Source organism: Lissotriton vulgaris, chromosome 9 (assembly GCF_964263255.1).
Source record: "Lissotriton vulgaris chromosome 9, aLisVul1.2, whole genome shotgun sequence".
In the NCBI taxonomy this organism is placed as follows: Eukaryota; Metazoa; Chordata; class Amphibia; order Caudata; family Salamandridae; genus Lissotriton; species Lissotriton vulgaris.
In genome coordinates this window covers 1,218,237,965-1,218,256,485 of record NC_141697.1, presented here as the reverse complement: position 1 = coordinate 1,218,256,485, position 18,521 = coordinate 1,218,237,965, and the positions used below count along the sequence as shown (strand labels likewise).

Below are 18,521 nucleotides of genomic sequence, written 5' to 3'. Positions count from 1 at the left end.
CCTTAATTGCGATTAGCAAATAGCTAATCGCAATTAAGGAATAATTTCCCATTCATTTCTATGGGCCAGGAGGCCCATAGGAATGAATGTGTAATTATTCTCAATTTGCGATTAGCAATTTGCTAATCGCAAATTGAGAATAATTTCAAGGGTGCAAGGGTGTCTTAAGGACACCCTGCAGCACCCCTGAATTGGACATGGTTATGCACATGGCGCACATACATGCCCTAAGGGCATGTATGAGTGTCATATGGCACCTTTAGAATTTTAAAAAAGTGCTTTTTGAAAAGAAATTCGCCAATTACCACCAACTACAAGTTGATGGTAATTTGCGAATTCTTAGTCAAAAATCGCAACACTGAAATGCTTAATACATTTCAAATGAGAAATCGCAATTTGCCATTTCTTAAAAGCCTCGCAATATTAAGGAATCGCTAAATTTGCGATTCCTTAATATTGCGAGGCTTTTTGCATGATACATCCCAAATCCCGTTTTTTTGGTCGCAAACGCTGCTATTTTCCGAATTGCAGCGTTAGCGAGAAAAAAAACGGATGATACATCTGCCCCTTAGTCTTTATCTTACGTTTCTGTGCTTACAAAGTCAGCGAGCAAATGTCAAGCTGTATCTTATGACAAAGTATTGCTTGTTCGTTTAACATGGAGATTGTGTTTACTTTTCATTCTCAGATTACAAAGTGCGAGGGAGTGTGAAAGGAAAGGCTGTACGATGTGTAGTACAAATAATAAATATTCACTGAAACCTGATTTCCACCCATTGTCATTTTATCAGTAAAACTGCACGACTATGGAAATTTAGCTGCCATTTTAATGAAAAATTCACTTTCTGTAAATAGCAGTGCACAACTTAATAATATTTTAGTACTATCATGTTTTAGTACTATATTTGTGACAGTGTGACCAATACAGGTCATACCACACCTTTGCCACTCGCCCGCAGAATGGGCGTGGTTCCCTTGCTACACTTGTTATTCGTGTGACGCTTGGGTTTTTCGCAGTTCCTATCAGGGCACGAGTAGGATGTACATACAGGTACACAGTGTCCACCCACTATTTTTACAGGGTGGACGCTGTCCACCCTGCTAAGAAATTGGGCCCCAAGAAATATGTTGAACTTGTCCCAGTGTAATTTTCAGACACCAGGACACGTTCATCAGCTCCTGCACTTTGCCTGCTACCCATTTACAGCAGCAACGCGAAAGCAGGCGGGGGCTATTTTTTCACCTCCAGCTGAGTGAAAGACAAAGGCAGAAGTTAAAAGGCCATCAGGCCTCCTTCTGATCGAGTATTGTAACTGAACGTGGCCTGGAACCTCACACTTACAGGCAAATGCACTGGAGAGAAAACAAAAGCACACCGCTGGTTATCCCTTCTTTTATTGCATTTTCAGTTGGCACAAGTTATAACATACACATATCAGAGCACTATTGCATAATTAAGTGGTACATTTATGCTCACAACATTGTATAAGGTGCACACCATGTGTGTTGCAATATCATAAATAACAAACCTGAAGAAGGTAGCAACAAAATAGAGGTTCAACAATCTCCAAACACCCCCACCTCCAAGAACAGTGGGTGGTTATGTTTTGCAGGAGACAATTTAATCTTCTAAACTACGTTGATTCAAATTTGGGACTACACAAAAACACAGATCTCTCCAACACATGCGTTAACCTCCAGAGTTATTTCACCATTATTATTATTCCCCGAGGTTTCTCATGTGGGAAAGCGGTCCCAAGACCTCTTGACAGAGGCAGTAACAGGGATGGTGGCTCTGCTACTCCTCGTCCAACACTCTCTCCAGTGGGAGGGCTTCACTTGGGCTAACTGAAAGCAAGAAGTAACGGTTAGGATGACTCCGCTGTCCATGGTCCAAGAATCTCTCCTGTGGGAAGACCCCTTGGGCTCACTGGTAGTACAAAGTAACTGTTAAAGTGACAATGCTGCAGCTAGTACAAGACACTTTCTTGGAGGTACCTGTCCCCAAGACCACAAGTCGGATCATTACAGTGGCAGCACTGCACCTAGTCCAAGACTCTCCGGTGAGTATCCTAGCAGGAACACCACCAGGCCACCACCATGCACCGGTCTTCCTTGAGATATACAGTTACCCCACCAAGGTTCACTAAGTCATGTACTGGTCAATGCTGGATGACACCTATCCAGACCCAAGAGATGTTCCCCAGTCCCAAGACGTCAATTTGAGTTCTACGATACCGTTCCATCCCCCAGCGTTGGAAAGCATTGACCTCTTTATGGGTCTGGGAACCAATCTATTAAACGCATTACCCATTTATTAATACGCCACAGCTAAGCTAACTCCAGGAAACATTTCCTATGATGACAACATCCATAGCATGATCATAAAACACACCAGGGGAAAGATCTTACTGAAGCTTCCAGCCCTATGAGCCATGTGTGTTCTCCAGGTAGCAAACCTACCCTACATCTTTAAGAGGATTAATAATTTGAACATTTAATCAAACTATATTATATTCCTATGGATTCAGAATGTGTATTGTTCTAAAAAAAGTATCCTATCCGAACTCAATCAAGAGATCCTACCAGCAGATGAAAGGGAAGCCTGACTGGCCGAGTGTTTCTTTTCGCACTAGGTTGATACTCCCCTGCCGCAGCCTGTGTGAGGCGGTGAGGAACAGCTGTGCCCCCATCATGGCCTGCTATGGTTACCCCTGGCCGGAGATCCTGAACTGCGACAAATTTCCCATTGACCACGGATTGTGCATCTCAGCCATATCGGATGAGGCCAGTGCAAGCCGCAGAAGTAAGTGCCTTTTCTTTTCATCTTATGCCTTTCATCTCAGGACTTAAAATATCTTCATAGTATTCGAAGAGTATATTTTCTATCCGCCTAGTACGGATCTTTGAGAAATACACAAAGCTTACTAAAGCCTCATCAGCTTTCTCTAAAGTTATAATTCACATACTCAGGCATTACCCTTATTCTTCTGAAAAGGATGTAAAACTTTGCTTTTCAAGCAACACCCCAAAAATGTATAACTCCAAGTATCTTGCCCTGCCCTCAAACTACGCCAAGGTGACCATCCCCTTCTCTCTCAACCGAAGCCTACCACCCCTCCAATTTAACAAACTCCCCCATTGATCACTGGCTAGAAAATTCACACTGGGTAACTATTTATCAAAAATATCTCAATACCTAAGGCCCATGAAGATTTGTGATCAAAATCCCTAAATTGGAAGTCTGTGGAAGTAATTGGGAGCCATTTTGGATTCCTACATAGTCCATTCCAGTAACCAAAGTTTGTGAACAACGAAAACTAAACAAAAACATAGATCAAAGCTGGTATGCCTATGTTCTCCAGCTCTCACCTCGGCTCAGAACCACCACTGCAAGGGACCGCCAGTAGCTCTCTGATGCTCAGCAAACTGCACACAGAGACCGCCAGTAGCTCTCTGATGCTCAGCACAGAGAGACCGCCAGTAGCTCTCTGATGCTCAGCACACTGCACAGAGAGACCGCCAGTAGCTCTCTGATGCTCAGCACGCTGCACACAGAGACCGCCAGTAGCTCTCTGATGCTCAGCACACAGAGACAGCCAGTAGGTCTCTGGTGCTCAGCATGCTGCACACAGAGACCGCCAGTAGCTCTCTGATGCTCAGCACGCTGTACACAGAGACCACCAGTAGCTCTCTGGTGCTCAGCACGCTGCACAGAGACCGCCTGTAGCTCTCTGATGCTCAGCACACTGCACACAGAGACCGCCAGTAGCTCTCTGATGGTCAGCACGCTGCACACAGAGACCGCCAGTAGCTCTCTGATGCTCAGCACACTGCACACAGAGACCACCAGGAGCTCTCTGATGCTCAGCACGCTGCAAACAGAGACCGCCAGTAGCTCTCTGATGCTCAGCACACTGCACACAGAGACCGCCAGTAGCTCTCTGATGCTCAGCACACCGAGACCACCAGTAGCTCTCTGATGGTCAGCACGCTGCACACAGAGACCGCCAGTAGCTCTCTGATGCTCAGCACACTGCACACAGAGACCACCAGTAGCTCTCTGATGCTCAGCACGCTGCACACAGAGACCGCCGGTAGCTCTCTGGTGCTCAGCACGCTGCACAGAGACCGCCAGTAGCTCTCTGATGCTCAGCACACTGCACACAGAGAACGCCAGTAGCTCTCTGATGCTCAGCACACTGCACACAGAAACTGCCAGTAGCTCTCTGATGCTCAGCACACTGCACACAGAGACCACCAGTAGCTCTCTGATGCTCAGCACGCTGCACACAGAGACCGCCAGTATGTCTATGGTGCTCAGCACACTGCACACAGAGACCGCCAGTAGCTCTCTGGTGCTCAGCACACTGCGTGCAAAGGGCATAGCGCTTTGAGGAGTAAGGTGCAAGGGACCGCCAGTAGCTCTCTGATGCTCAGCAGACTGCACACATAGACCGCCAGTAGCTCTCTGATGCTCAGCACACTGCACACAGAGACCGCCAGTAGCTCTCTGATGCTCAGCACACTGCACACTGAGACCGCCAGTAGCTCTCTGATGCTCAGCACACTGCACAGAGAGACCGCCAGTAGCTCTCTAATGCTCAGCACGCTGTACACAGAGACCGCCAGTAGCTCTCTGATGCTCAGCATACAGAGACCGCCAGTAGGTCTCTGGTGCTCAGCACGCTGCACACAGAGACCGCCAGTAGCTCTCTGATGCTCAGCACACTGCACACAGAGACCACCAGTAGCTCTCTGGTGCTCAGCACGCTGCACAGAGACCGCCAGTAGCTCTCTGATGCTCAGCACAGTGCACACAGAGACCGCCAGTAGCTCTCTGATGCTCAGCACACTGCACACAGAGCCTGCCAGTAGCTCTCTGATGCTCAGCACGCTGCACAGAGACCGCCAGTAGCTCTCTGATGCTCAGCACACTGCACACAGAGACCGCCAGTAGCTCTCTGATGCTCAGCACACTGCACACAGAGACCGCCAGTAGCTCTCTGATGCTCAGCACACTGCACACAGAGACCACCAGTAGCTCTCTGATGCTCAGCACGCTGCACACAGAGACCGCCAGTAGCTCTCTGATGCTCAGCATGCTGCACAGAGACCGCCAGTAGCTCTCTGATGCTCAGCACACTGCACACAGAGACCGCCAGTAGCTCTCTGATGCTCAGCACGCTGCACACAGAGACCGCTAGTAGCTCTTTGGTGCTCAGCACACTGCACACAGAGACCGCCAGTAGCTCTCTGGTGCTCAGCACACTGCGTGCAAAGGGCATAGCACTTTGAGGAGGAAGGTGCAAGGCAATTATCAGTCCATACCGCTTCCTGTATCAAATAACTGCAGAAGGCTGCAACAAACGCCAGGAGGCAGTGGTGCGCAGCAAGACACAGAAGCCTGCCCGCTTCTGGGAAGGAAGGGGGGAGGGGCGGGGGCCTCTTGACACATCCTTCGAGCCATCAGGCACAGCTGAGATAATGCTGGGGTCTCTACCACTGTAGCTGAAGGGCAGGAGGGACATACATTAAGCAGCGACTCCCCAGGAATAATGGCAGGTGATGGGGTATAGAAATCTCACTCTCTTGCGCCTCGACTGTCCCAACCCCAGGAGTCCTGCTGTTCCCATGTTCAGAGCTCACCATCCCAGCCCTTTATGTAACTGGTACGTGTGGTGCACATTGTTAAGATGCTCCTTCTTTCAGGTCCCTTTGCTAGATGTCTTCCAGTTCAGTCATGGGCAGGGCAGGACTTTGGTAGGTGTGGTGCACATTGTTAAGATGCTCCTTCTTTCAGGTCCCTTTGCTAGATGTCCTCCAGTTCAGTCAGGGGCAGGGCAGGGCAGGGCAGGACTTTGGTAGGTGTGGTGCACATTGTTAAGATGCTCCTTCTTTCAGGTCCCTTTGCTAGATGTCTTCCAGTTCAGTCATGGGCAGGGCAGGACTTTGGTAGGTGTGGTGCACATTGTTAAGATGCTCCTTCTTTCAGGTCCCTTTGCTAGATGTCCTCCAGTTCAGTCAGGGGCAGGGCAGGACTATGGTAAGTGTGGTGCGCATTGTTTAAGATGCTCCTTCTTTCAGGTTCCTTTACTAGATGTCCTCCAGTTCAGTCATGTGCAGGGCAGGACTTTGGTACGTGTGGTGCACATTGTTAAGATGCTACTTCTTTCAGGTCCCTTTGCTAGATGTCCTCCAGTTCAGTCAGGGGCAGGGCAGGACTTTGGTACGTGTGGTACGCATTGTTAAGATGTTCTTGCTATCAGGTCAGTTTGCTAGATGTCCTCCAGTTCAGTCATGTGCAGGGCAGGACTTTGGTACGTGTGGTGCACATTGTTAAGATGCTCCTTCTTTCAGGTCCCTTTTCTAGATGTCTTACAGTTCAGTCAGGGGCAGGACAGGACTTTGGTAAGTGTGGTGTGCATTGTTAAGATGCTCCTTCTTTCAGGTCAGTTTGCTAGATGTCCTGCAGTTTAGTCATGGGCAGGGCAGGGCTTTGGTAGGTGTGGTGCACATTGTTAAGATGCTCCTTCTTTCAGGTCCCTTTGCTAGATGTCCTCCAGTTCAGTCATGGGCAGGGCAGGATTTTGGTAGGTGTGGTGCACATTGTTAAGATGCTCCTTCTTTCAGGTCCCTTTGCTAGATGTCCTCCGGTTTAGTCAGGGGCAGGACTTTGGTAAGTGTGGTGCGCATTGTTAAGATGCTCCTTCTTTCAGGTCAGTTTGCTAGATGTCCTGCAGTGTAGTCATGGGCAGGGCTTTGGTAGGTATGGTGCACATTGTTAAGATCCTCCTTCTTTCAGGTCCCTTTGCTAGATGTCCTCCAGTTCAGTCAGGGGCAGGGCAGGACTTTGGTAGGTGTGGTGCATATTGTTAAGATGTTCTTGCTTTCGAGTCAGTTTGCTAGATGTCCTCCAGTTCAGTCAGGGGCAGGGCAGGACTTTGGTAAGTGTGGTGCGCATTGTTAAGATGTTCTTGCTTTCAGGTCAGTTTGCTAGATGTCGTCCAGTTCAGTCATGGGCAGGGCAGACTTTGATAGGTGTGGTGCACATTGTTAAGATGCTCCTTCTTTCAGGTCCCTTTGCTAGATGTCCTCCAGTTCAATCATGGGCAGGGCAGGACTTTGGTAAGTGTGGTGCGCATTGTTTAAGATGCTCCTTCTTTCAGGTCCCTTTGCTAGATGTCCTCCAGTTCAATCAGGGGCAGGGCAGGACTTTGGTAAGTGTGGTGCGCATTGTTTAAGATGCTCCTTCTTTCAGGTTCCTTTGCTAGATGTCGTCCAGTTCAATCATGGGCAGGGCAGGACTTTGGTAGGTGTGGTGCACATTGTTAAGATGCTCCTTCTTTCAGGTTCCTTTGCTAGATGTCGTCCAGTTCAATCATGGGCAGAGCAGGACTTTGGTAGGTGTGGTGCACATTGTTAAGATGCTCCTTCTTTCCGGTCCCTTTGCTAGATGTCCTCCAGTGTAGTCATGGGCAGGGCAGGAGTATGGTTGGTGTGGTAGTAGTGGTCTACTGTCCTTTGTTGGGTTTTTAACATTGGAATAGCACGGTTACAGAGGATTAACAACCTGCATCCTTTTCACAAGTGTGGGCCCGGGGCCTCTGGTCGCTTTGATTCACCCCGCTGCGGTCCTCAAAGTAGGGAGAACGAGTCTGGGGTAGACCGGCGACAACTGATGGTTGCCTGGGCCCGTCCCCAAAAGTGGACAAGTCTGAGTAGCTGAGCCCAGTTTTCACACCTTGTTGTTTTCCTCATTATTTCTAGCTGGTTTCATCTGATGATAGTGTTTAGAGCACTGTACATATTTGGCGATGTTAAATGGATATATTTCTGTAGGACTTTAAATTGTTTCTCTACATTTTGGATTTGTAATAAAATACGGCCCACAAAGTAGGGGCAGCCTAAGCAAGTGGGAAAAGATATGGAGTGCGTGGGCTAGCTACAGAATGACAACATGAATGGGGAGGCTGGGAGGATCGGATGGGTGGGATGATATTATTGTGTGTTTGGGTGGCTAATCTCCTCCTGGTAATACACGATTGGCAGGCTTGATTAATGCTACAGTTTGATCCCATGAATTGCTGTCTACAAAAATATCCTTTGTAACTGTGTTGTATGGAAATGTGCCAGAAGCAAAGGTTCAATAAAAAGATTTATAAAAAAATACGACCCAAAAGTTTACCACAAAAATTGTAATGCTCTAAATATTCTTTGAGAGTGTAGTGCATCCTTGCTTGGTCACGACCTGAGCCTGTGGTTGCAGCAGAATTCCTGCTGGCCCTTTCTGCGTCAGAATCATCCTACAAGGGTCACGGACGGGGTGGAGTAGAACATCAGGCCGCCAGAACCAGCCCTCTCTCAATGAAGCCTGGCATATCATGGACAGGGCTTGGGCCACCAGAACCAGCCCTCTCTCAAGGAAGCCTGGCATATCATGGCCATGGCTTGGGCCACCAGAACCAGCCCTCTCTCAAGGAAGCCTGGCATATCATGGCCATGGCTTGGGCCACCAGAACCAGTCCTCTTTCAATCAAGCCTGGCATATCATGGACAGGGCTTGGGCCACCAGAACCAGCCCTCTCTCAAGGAAGCCTGGCATATCATGGCCATGGCTTGGGCCACCAGAACCAGCCCTCTCTCAAGGAAGCCTGGCATATCATGGCCATGGCTTGGGCCACCAGAACCAGTCCTCTTTCAATCAAGCCTGGCATATCATGGCCATGGCTTGGGCCACCAGAACCAGCCCTCTCTCAAGGAAGCCTGGCATATCATGGCCTTGGCTTGGGCCACCAGAACCAGTCCTCTTTCAATCAAGCCTGGCATATCATGGCCATGGCTTGGGCCACCAGAACTAGCCCTCTCTCAAGGAAGCCTGACACATCATGGCCATGGCTTGGGCTGAGTGTCTCCAGAGCTCCTTCCCTGAGGGAGCACAGACATCTGTGCAATTACCATAAGATGTGGCACTGATTCTCAACCTACGAGAGCTGAGAATAGTGGTCAGACAAGAAGCTGGCACCGAAAATATCACTGATAAGACCAGAGACTGTGTTGACCAAAGTATTAGGTCAAATGCCATTTCCACTGCACTCATAGTAAAACATGCAAAAGTTTATTTTATGGAGCTTCTTGAACCATTCTTGCTAAAGAGTAACTCTTGCATCCTATCTATTTTTCATCCAATATACCGTACCAAGTAGGGTTCCAAATATAATGAGCCAAACCACCAATCCTCAATTCCACCTTCAAGCTTGGACAGTTTTGTACAGTACTCACTGCTTCTGCTCCTGGATGTAGAATTTCACCAAATAGCTCAGCTTCAAGCCTTGAGAAGTCGTTGATCCTACAGGGGATTTTCTTGTACTCGAAGTTCTGTGCACTCTCATGTCTGGGGCAATGCATGGAGCAGTGCATGTCGTTTTTCACAAGGTCCATACAAATCCAGACTGTCTCATATTTCGTCACTTTCTTTCTATCTCTAGTCTGTGATCGCGGACCCAGTACTCGCATCACACGCCTGTGTTTGGGGTATTCTATCGACCTCCATCGGCTCATGCTGCTCTAAGTCTGTATCAATGTTTTACCCATGCAGGGCATACCTTGCCACAGGTTTTTACTCTCGTACGCAGTGTGATTGTGGGTTTCTCAACTATCAAAGGAACACAATCATTGAGTCTTGGAAAAGTTCTAGCAAACTATCAGGTTATGAACAAAGTGTCAAGCAAAATTTGGGTTTAATTGAACCTTTTGTCATCTGTTTCTTAAACATTTCTTAAAATGAGATTTTTCACGTTTTATCTCAAATAGGGTTTTGTTTACTAGGTAAACACTTTGACGACATGCCTTAGTTTGGACCCCAATTGGAAAGGCAGCTCAGGGACCGTTATAGGTTCCTGTTTAAAGCTTTATTTGATTTGTAGTTTACTCCATCCATGCGAGTTTGCACCATCAGTACTGCTACGGGTTCAGCAACAATGCATGAGCCATGACAGAGTTTTGGAGCAATCCATTCAGTGCAACCGAAGGCACATGCTTCGCCAGCCTAGACTCTCCGATCTATTAGGGTCACTTACTGAACTTCAATCATCACAGTTTAACTTACTAGTTCTGGACAGCCAGGGAAAAGGAACTTTCCGTTCACCCACTAGAAGCGTGCATGAAATCGAGGCTGAGAACTCAAAGTATGTGTTTCTAGTTGAATGAAAGTGATTTTTGAGAGTAGGAGGCAGTGGATACAGAAGGCTCCAGGGGAGGGATTGGATTGCAAAAAGATATTGTCAACATGTAGCCACTACTTGGTAGACAAGGCTTACCGGCTACCCCTCCCGGGTTCTCAGTGGCTCAAGGGTACCCCTGAGCCACTCAGAACCCCTCACCGGCCTTCTACTCTTTCCTGTGTCCTAGGGTAAGAGCAAAGAGATAAACTAGAGAGAACGTATTGTGTTCAAAACTATGTGTATGGCACAGCGCATTGCGCAGGGAAAGGTACCTATATACTTACAAAATATGCTGACCATGTATCGTCCTAAGCGGCTACTGAGATCCCTAGGTCGTATGCTATTCCAGGTCCCGCGTATTTACAGAGCACGTATTGGCGGTCGCTCATTTAGATACCTTGCCAGTAAACAATGGAACGCACTTCCGATTGAGCTCCGTATGGAACCATCTGAGGTGAGGTTTCGTCAGAAACTGAAGACTCACCTATTTCCCAAGTAGTTCAGGTCCAATATCCGGAGGGCCCCTTCTTGTGCTCCGAGCCTTATTGAAGCTCTTTTATAGTCTGTATCCATAGCACGAGGACACACTGATTTAAGTGTAACCAGGCGCTTTATAAACTTTATTATTATTATTATTATTATTAACAGCCCAGTTGTTAGAGTCCTCTTTGCCTTCACTTCCTGTTACTTCCTTCAAGGCTCCTGACACCTGAGCGAGGGAGTAGCACCGGAAGCGCCAAGGGTAGCTGCTACTATCTGTGGCTACCCCCAACTGAATATGATGTCACACACACTACAAATCAACCTTGCTCTTTTTATGGACTGGTTTAGGGACGATTTCACACTAGCACTCGTGACCTTTGTCTGCCTGGCTCATCATTCAAGATCCTGAAGAAGAATCCTTGCTTCATCCCCACACCCTCTTGAAACGCTCTGTTGGGTTTCCCCCACAGGGTGACGGATTCCGGTGATCCGCACCCCCAGATTTTATGTGTAGTTCAAAGTACAATTGTAAAGTGACCAGGGTCCTGGCCCGAATCTAACTGAGGGCATCCTGTCTACCATTTCTAAAATCTTTGGGAAAGATCACTTCCACCACAACTGTTTTACATGAGATGCTTGTGAGTAGTTCTAACGTCACTCTACTTTAGGGTCTGGGCTAATGTTACAAAGCTGTAAGGGCAGAAGCACCTACATATGATGGCTGCAGGGGCTCCATGTCACGAGGATGCTCATTTCCAGTCCTTGACTTTCATTGAAAGGAAGCATTGCTTTCTGGAGGTCTGTAGCCCTGGGTCATCTCCCTTGACCCAACTGGACCAATGAGTCAGATAATGATTGCTAAGAGGAAAGTTCAGAACCAGAAAAGAGGTATCCTGTTATTATGGTGCATCCGATCCCCTTACATCAGACCATCTATGCCTGATCATGTCCAGGCAGTACCTCCTTCCTCAGACTCAGCTTCCAGGCCAGCGTTCACCGGGCAGTGAGGGCAGCGCCTCTGTAATCAGGAGTTACTCGCAGGGAGTATACGCACTTATCCTAAAGGTAGAGCGGCCTACGTCTTCTTCCAGAGCAAGCTGCTCACTATTTGTCTGATTGTGAAAGCAGGTGTATGCAAGACACTCGCCGGAGCACCCAGAAAATGTCAATGTCCGCAGACATGAGCCAACCCCGAAAAATAGCAGATCACCTCATACACCACAATCAGACTGATGGTGAGAGCCAGGCTTCTTTCAATTAAAATGGAAATGGACAGAAATATCACATAAAACCACAAAAATATCACTCCTTGGATCATATACAGTTTAAATGTATCCCGTCCCTGTCACGGACGATGGACAGTGGTTGAAGAATGGTGACTAAAGGTGATCATTGGGGGTACAGGGTGTTTTTTAAAACTTGTTTTTATTAGCATTTTCCTGGAAAATACGCACAAACATCAGTACAATAAACATAACAGCAGAAAGGGAAACAAAAACAGATTGCCAAAATATGATGCTAGTACGACGCCTCGGGTAGCCGCCATCCGGTGGAGGCCTGTCCCCCCAAAAAACAAGTACAGGGTGTTTTTAACTCCCACCAGGCACTATCACTGACCAGTGTAAAGGTATGGACGTTTTTTCCCAAAACAGGGTAACATGTCTGCAGCCGTTTAGAGGAAGTGTGGACATTCTTTACTGATCATCAGTTAATGGGATTTCTTGCTCACCAATGAGTGGTATTTGTGAGTGATGAATAGCAGCAGGTGTTGCTCTCTTGCAAAATTCTAGCCAGGTACATAAACTACATGATGTAAAAGACCCTTCTCCATTTGAAGTCACAAATCTGCCTTTAACAAGCAGTCGGAGCTTTACTAGCCGCTTCCAAACAACTCCTCAGTGCCTCACATTATAGCAGAGTTAACGGCGGTGGCCGCTGAGTGTCTGTCATGGGAGCCTGGAATACCCTCTCCCTGGGCTGAAGAGGACCCTGACCTCCTATGCTCTTGTTCATGCCTCAAGAGAGCCCCAGTTTATACCCACAGCTCACTCAGATAAGAGGCAGAGCCTGCTGCTGCCAGAATCTGGCTTCTTGTATGTCCAAAGTGGGCTTCAAGCAACGCATAATATGACCCAGTGATTGCAGGTGGGGCCCACCGGCACCCAATTTAGGGGACCAGAGCTTATTTTTCCTACAAAAAAACCTTGATCCAGAGCAAGACAGAGAAAAACACAAAAGGGGGAAAAAATCGGAAAAACGTGAGAAAGGGAGAAAAGCAGGGAGCCTACAAGAATAGATAAAGCAGGAAGTATTGGGTAGTGGATAAAAGATGCATAAGGTTGAATCAAAACTACGCAGCCTTGGTATTCGTGACTCTAACCTTTGATAGTGCTGGCCGCAGGATTCTGAATGAAACTTCAAGCCAAGTACTTATTCTTTTACAAATTAGGCACTGGCTTCAGCCACAAACTCACAATAAATACCCTCCTCCCCTTCCCGTGTCTCTCACCACCCCCTTGGGGTACACCCTCTCCGGGTTCTCCATTTGACGTTTTGAGGTGCTAGGTAAAATCTACATTCCTTAGGATTTGACAACTAACAGAGGCTGTGAGTAGCCATGTTGAGCTGCTCTTTCCTCCTATTGATGATGATCCGGAAGACGCGCAAGCAGCTCACTGGTGCTAGATGGATGATTCGTGAATGGAGGGTTCTCTCTTAAGCAGCTATGAATGAAAATTAAATAGTGTTACTGCAGTTGCATTTTTGTGGTCTACTTTAATGTTGCCCTTTGTTACAGCAGTGCCGCGAGCGAGCTGCCGGGACTGTGAGCTTGAAGAATCGAGTTCTACCAAAGAGATCCTGGACACCTTCTGTGCCCATGACTTCTGTAAGTATTTCTTTTATGTCTATCACCACTAGTTCCAGAAAGAACAGTGTTCTGTGTATGTCTGCGAGGAGGAGTAGACGTGGGGAGCGTGTCCCGTCGGCTTGTGTCTCTCAAATTTGAATATGTTGTATCTTTCAAACGGTATTAGAAGCGGGGACATGTATTGAAGGGTCCTGCCGTGAGTCAGACGGCAAGACTTTTTTAAATGTTCCTTCAGAAAAAATGGCATCAAGAAAAGATAGTGCTTGAGCATCCTAAGGCGAGCAGAAACTCATGGCAGCCATGAGGCCAAGTAGGGGCAGTGGGGAGATCGAGGGCATCTGGGCTGGCATTAGACTGCTGATCGACGGGTGGTGAAGGGTATTGGCAGGGGCAGGTCTATCTGAGCCAGCTCTTACGATCCATTTGTGGGGAGTGCATCAGAACTCGCTGGGAGGAAGCCTTCCAGCTGTAATTCAGTTTTTGGTACCCTGTCCTGCAATTCCAGAAATCTTATTTGGGGTGGGGGGGGGGGGGGGGGGGAGTTTAAGAACATTAGAGCAGCACGAATTTGCTTCTCTCGATTGCATTTAGTGGAAACTTGAATTTTCGGTTTTTTATTTGATGTAGAAGTATTTTAGAAATGTTCTTCTTTATTACTCTCTGGTCTGTTTACATGTACGCAGCAGTATTGCCCATGATCCTGTAGTTGTGTCAAATGAAATGATGTAAACATTCACTTTTTTCTGCGTTCAAAGAGGGTGTAGTTTCAGCTCTTCCTAGGCCCAGGGGTCACTTCCCATGTGAACCACAAGGCACCAGGATGTCCCTTTCTGATCGCAGGGGATGGCATGCGAGTATGTTAAACAGCTCCAGGAGTGAGGCCAGCAGGGCCCGCCCCACAGATTCCTACTTGCGCTAGGACCTGTCTAGTTCTTCCATTGTGTTTTTCCCTTTCCATCCAGATACCTCTAAGTGATTTATTCTTAATGTAGACAATGGGCTTCCTGCAGCAGAACACAAAGCGAGCACAGGACCTGGTGAGCTGCCCACACGAAACACTGAACATCAAAAGATTGTTGTGTCCTGGAGTGGCACCCATCTTGGCTATTGGGTGAGGACTTCTCTCCTGATGTGCTTCTTGCCGGCAGAGAGAAAAAATCAACCATTGCATCATTGTAGCAGCCGTGAGCCGGGCCGCGAGCCAGGTCCAGGTCTGGTGGTTTAGTGGATTAATGTGTCCACTGTAAGGGCTTGTGCTTGACCTCATGGTCGCAGGTTTACTCAGCCATTCACCCATTTGGGGTTGATAAAATGAGTGCCATTGAGTTAGGTAGCAACAAAAATCTATTATTCAGATACCTTTCTGGGTGAACGTGCGCTTTACAAATACACGTTAAGTGTAGTACACCAGAGACAGCCCTCGCTGTAACCTAGGGGACCACAACACCCAGAAGAGCATGGTTTTAGACAACAGTAGAAGTTTGGTCACTTTTCAACAGACGCACACAAATGTTCTATCCACTGGTCGCATGTGGTCTTCGCAGATGTGTTTACGCCAAAGCTCCCTCTTCAACAGGGCTCGTGAAGCGTCTCAGTTCTTCACTCGTTCTAGTCATACATCTTTGCAGGGATAATGCTAATGCGAATAGAGAGGAAAAGCAGGAAAGAAGAGTCAAATTAATAATAAATGTGTTAGAAATGGGATCCCTGGCTGGCCAGGGCTCGCGCCAAAGTCAGTCAGAGACCACCACGGCAGACTCTGCTCTGGTGCTGCACCTCGGGCTTGGTGCGGCGGGCGGGGCTCTCCCTTCCAGACGGGAACTCCGCTGACGGCCGCAACTCTGCTCCTGCACTCCGGGGCTCTCCCTCCTCCTGGGAGCCCCGGAGGAAGTACGTCGACTTCCTGTTGTCCCCCGGTCCCGCCCCCGGCCTGCCTGACTTCCTGCTACAGGCCGGCGGGCGGCGGAGACGATTCTCGGCTCGATCCTGGGTGGGCACCCGATTTAAATATAATAAAAACGGCTAAGCATAATTTAAAAGAAAGCGCTCCTAAGCGCTAAGGGGCACAAAGACGGCGAATAAGTGGGGTGGGCACCCTCGCCGCAACTCGTTAACCGGCTCGGTGAGATGCAGGGTGGGCACCTGCCGTGGGGAGTCAAAAATAAGCGGGCATGAGGCCCACAGCGCTCCCAGGGCGCTAAAGGGAACCAGAGGTCCTGGAATAACGAGGAAAGCACTTTCAGGGTGCTAATGCAGATGCAGCAAGGTCCTGGGGCAAGGAAATGGAGTAACCAGCTCCTCAGCAATGAAAAAAGTCCAGGATATCCAGGGGCTGGGCAGGGCCCAGGGAGGCAAGCCTTCCCCTGGGCCCCAGCAGCAGCATGCCCCTGGTAGATTCCAGTCAGAAACAAGAACATTTGACAAGAGGTCACAGCCTCCTTTTATACAGAGAAATCCTTAGTCTAAAGTGCAGGGTGGGGGAAGAACCAGTCGCAGCTGGTCTGGGAGCACCCTTGATGTGCTCAGCCCCTCACTCTATTCACTGGCAGGGCTAGGGACATTAGACGCACCACAGGGGCGGAGCCAGCATTGTGTGGGGAAAGCCCAGCCCTATTCAGGACCCAGGTGCACTCCTCCCCAGCCATCAGCAAGCTAATCTCCACACTCACCACCAGGCAGACCCATCCAGACTCCTGGAGCCAGGCTCACCAGCCAGCTCCAGCCAATCACGTGCCAGCACACTCACTGCACACGCACACCCATGTCTAGAAGTGGCACTTCCACACTAGACACATACATGCCGCATACATCATTGCGCAGCATTCAATCACACGAGTCCGCACATACCAAACTCGAGCATGCACACCTCACGCATCAGGAACTACCAGGGACACAGACATTCCCCATGCATTCCTTTGGGAGGGCAGGCCAATCTCACACATTCACTCAGCGAGCGCACGCACTTTATACTGCGCCACAGTGTCAAAGTGCGCAAAGACCAGAAATCACTATAATTATTTAATAATACCAGGCAAAAAGTTCAGGGGTGAACCTGCCAGAAGGGCCAAGAGCAACAAAATGAATACCCTATTCCCTCATTTGACTCCAGCCCGAAGAACAATGGGGAACCATGTGGTGCCCTAAATTCCCCCACCCCAAAAAAAAAGAAGATAAATCACGTGTTGGGCACCACTGGCCCCAGAGACACAATTAGCTGGGTCTTACTAGATTTTTGGGTCAGAGAGAAGACGCATTAAGAAAGGTTTTGGTAATAACTAACTGTCCAAGCATGGTTTGTTGGATTATAGTGGGTTTGTTGGTGAGAGAAAAGGCTCTTCAAGTAGGGTCTTGGTACAAGCTAGCTGTCCATGCATGGTTTGCTGGATCTAACTGGGTTTGTGGGTCAGAGGGAAGACGCATTAAGCACGGTCTTGGTACAAGCTAGCTGCCCATACAAGGTTTGCATTCCTTGCAGCTCCAGGTCGGTTGTACTTTGAAAGTTGGGATCTCGTGTACAGTTTGAGGGCACGGTTGATGTGGTTGAGTGGGCTGTTGCCTCTTTCTCCCTGGGAGAACGTCAGCCCTGGTGTGACTGCACCCACTCACGGCGCAGACAGTGCTGTGACAAGAGCGGTTCTATGCTCTGCCTAAGCTGCACAAACCTTACCCTTCACCATGAAGCACACACAGGTCAACACATAAATATGAACACAGCATTTTTCACTTTATTACTCTGGTTACACACAGCAGGGCGTGCAAGGGACAGAACATGCTTTTTAAAAATACCTGCAGTGCAAACCTGGTCCCTTAAAGGAGCAGGGGCACAACATCAACAAGCAGGTGTGGAGTTGGTGGCCAGCCTCTTGGTTTTGTTAAAGCTCATTTTGTTTCGTCATGGCTGATCATTGCTGCACTAGCGCAGGTCGCGCTGCCATCTGGCTCTAACAACTGAATATTTTAAAACTACCTTTTGCCTATTTTCGTTCCTTTAGGTTTTTTAACCCCTGTTTTTACTTACCGCCTCACTGGGCTCCTGTCCCCTCACTCGCATTTAATTTTGGAAAACTCAGCGCCATTTGGCGGGTCCGGGTCCCGGGGCTGAACATTCGTGGGCGCCATCTTTGTTAGGGGTGAGTGTGTTTGAGCGCGGGCGCCATCTTGGAGCGTCCCGACGCTCGAGTGGTTTTGGGAGACGCCTATTTAAGGCGGACTTGCATTATCAGGCGTCCTGATCATTGCTGCACTAGCGCAGGTCGCGCTGCCATCTGGCTCTAACAACTGAATATTTTAAAACTACCTTTTGCCTATTTTCGTTCCTTTAGGTTTTTTAACCCCTGTTTTTACTTACCGCCTCACTGGGCTCCTGTGCCCTCACTCGCATTTAATTTTGGAAAACTCACCGCCATTTGGCGGGTCCGGGTCCCGGGGCTGAACATTCGTGGGCGTCATCTTTGTTTGGGGTGAGTGTGTTTGAGCGCGGGCGCCATCTTGGAGCGTCCAGACGCTCGAGTGGTTTTGGGAGACGCCTATTTAAGGCGGACTTGCATTATCAGGCGTCCTGATCATTGCTGTACTAGCGCAGGTCGCGCTGCCATCTGGCTCTAACAACTGAATATTTTAAAACTACCTTTTGCCTATTTTCGTTCCTTTAGGTTTTTTAACCCCTGTTTTTACTTACCGCCTCACTGGGCTCCTGTCCCCTCACTCGCATTTAATTTTGGAAAACTCACCGCCATTTGGCGGGTCCGGGTCCCGGGGCTGAACATTCGTGGGCGCCATCTTTGTTTGGGGTGAGTGTGTTTGAGCGCGGGCGCCATCTTGGAGCGTCCCGACGCTCGAGTGGTTTTGGGAGACGCCTATTTAAGGCGGACTTGCATTATCAGGCGTCCTGATCATTGCTGCACTAGCGCAGGTCGCGCTGCCATCTGGCTCTAACAACTGAATAT

At 48.5% G+C, this 18,521-nt stretch overlaps 2 protein-coding genes across 2 annotated transcripts in view; one reads left to right on the top strand and one right to left on the bottom strand.

Annotated features, from left to right (window-relative positions):
• Window positions 1–18,521, bottom strand: part of P4HTM (prolyl 4-hydroxylase, transmembrane) — a 215,979-nt gene that overhangs the window by 138,100 nt on the left and 59,358 nt on the right. The window lies entirely within an intron of this gene.
• The window catches only part of LOC147693077 (secreted frizzled-related protein 5-like), a 31,371-nt gene that overhangs the window by 7,235 nt on the left and 5,615 nt on the right, over window positions 1–18,521 (top strand). The window contains exons 2-3 of the mRNA XM_086936878.1: window positions 2,637–2,806; window positions 13,507–13,593. Coding sequence (XP_086793004.1) covers window positions 2,637–2,806; window positions 13,507–13,593 — 257 coding nt within the window. The remainder of the gene's footprint in view (window positions 1–2,636; window positions 2,807–13,506; window positions 13,594–18,521) is intronic.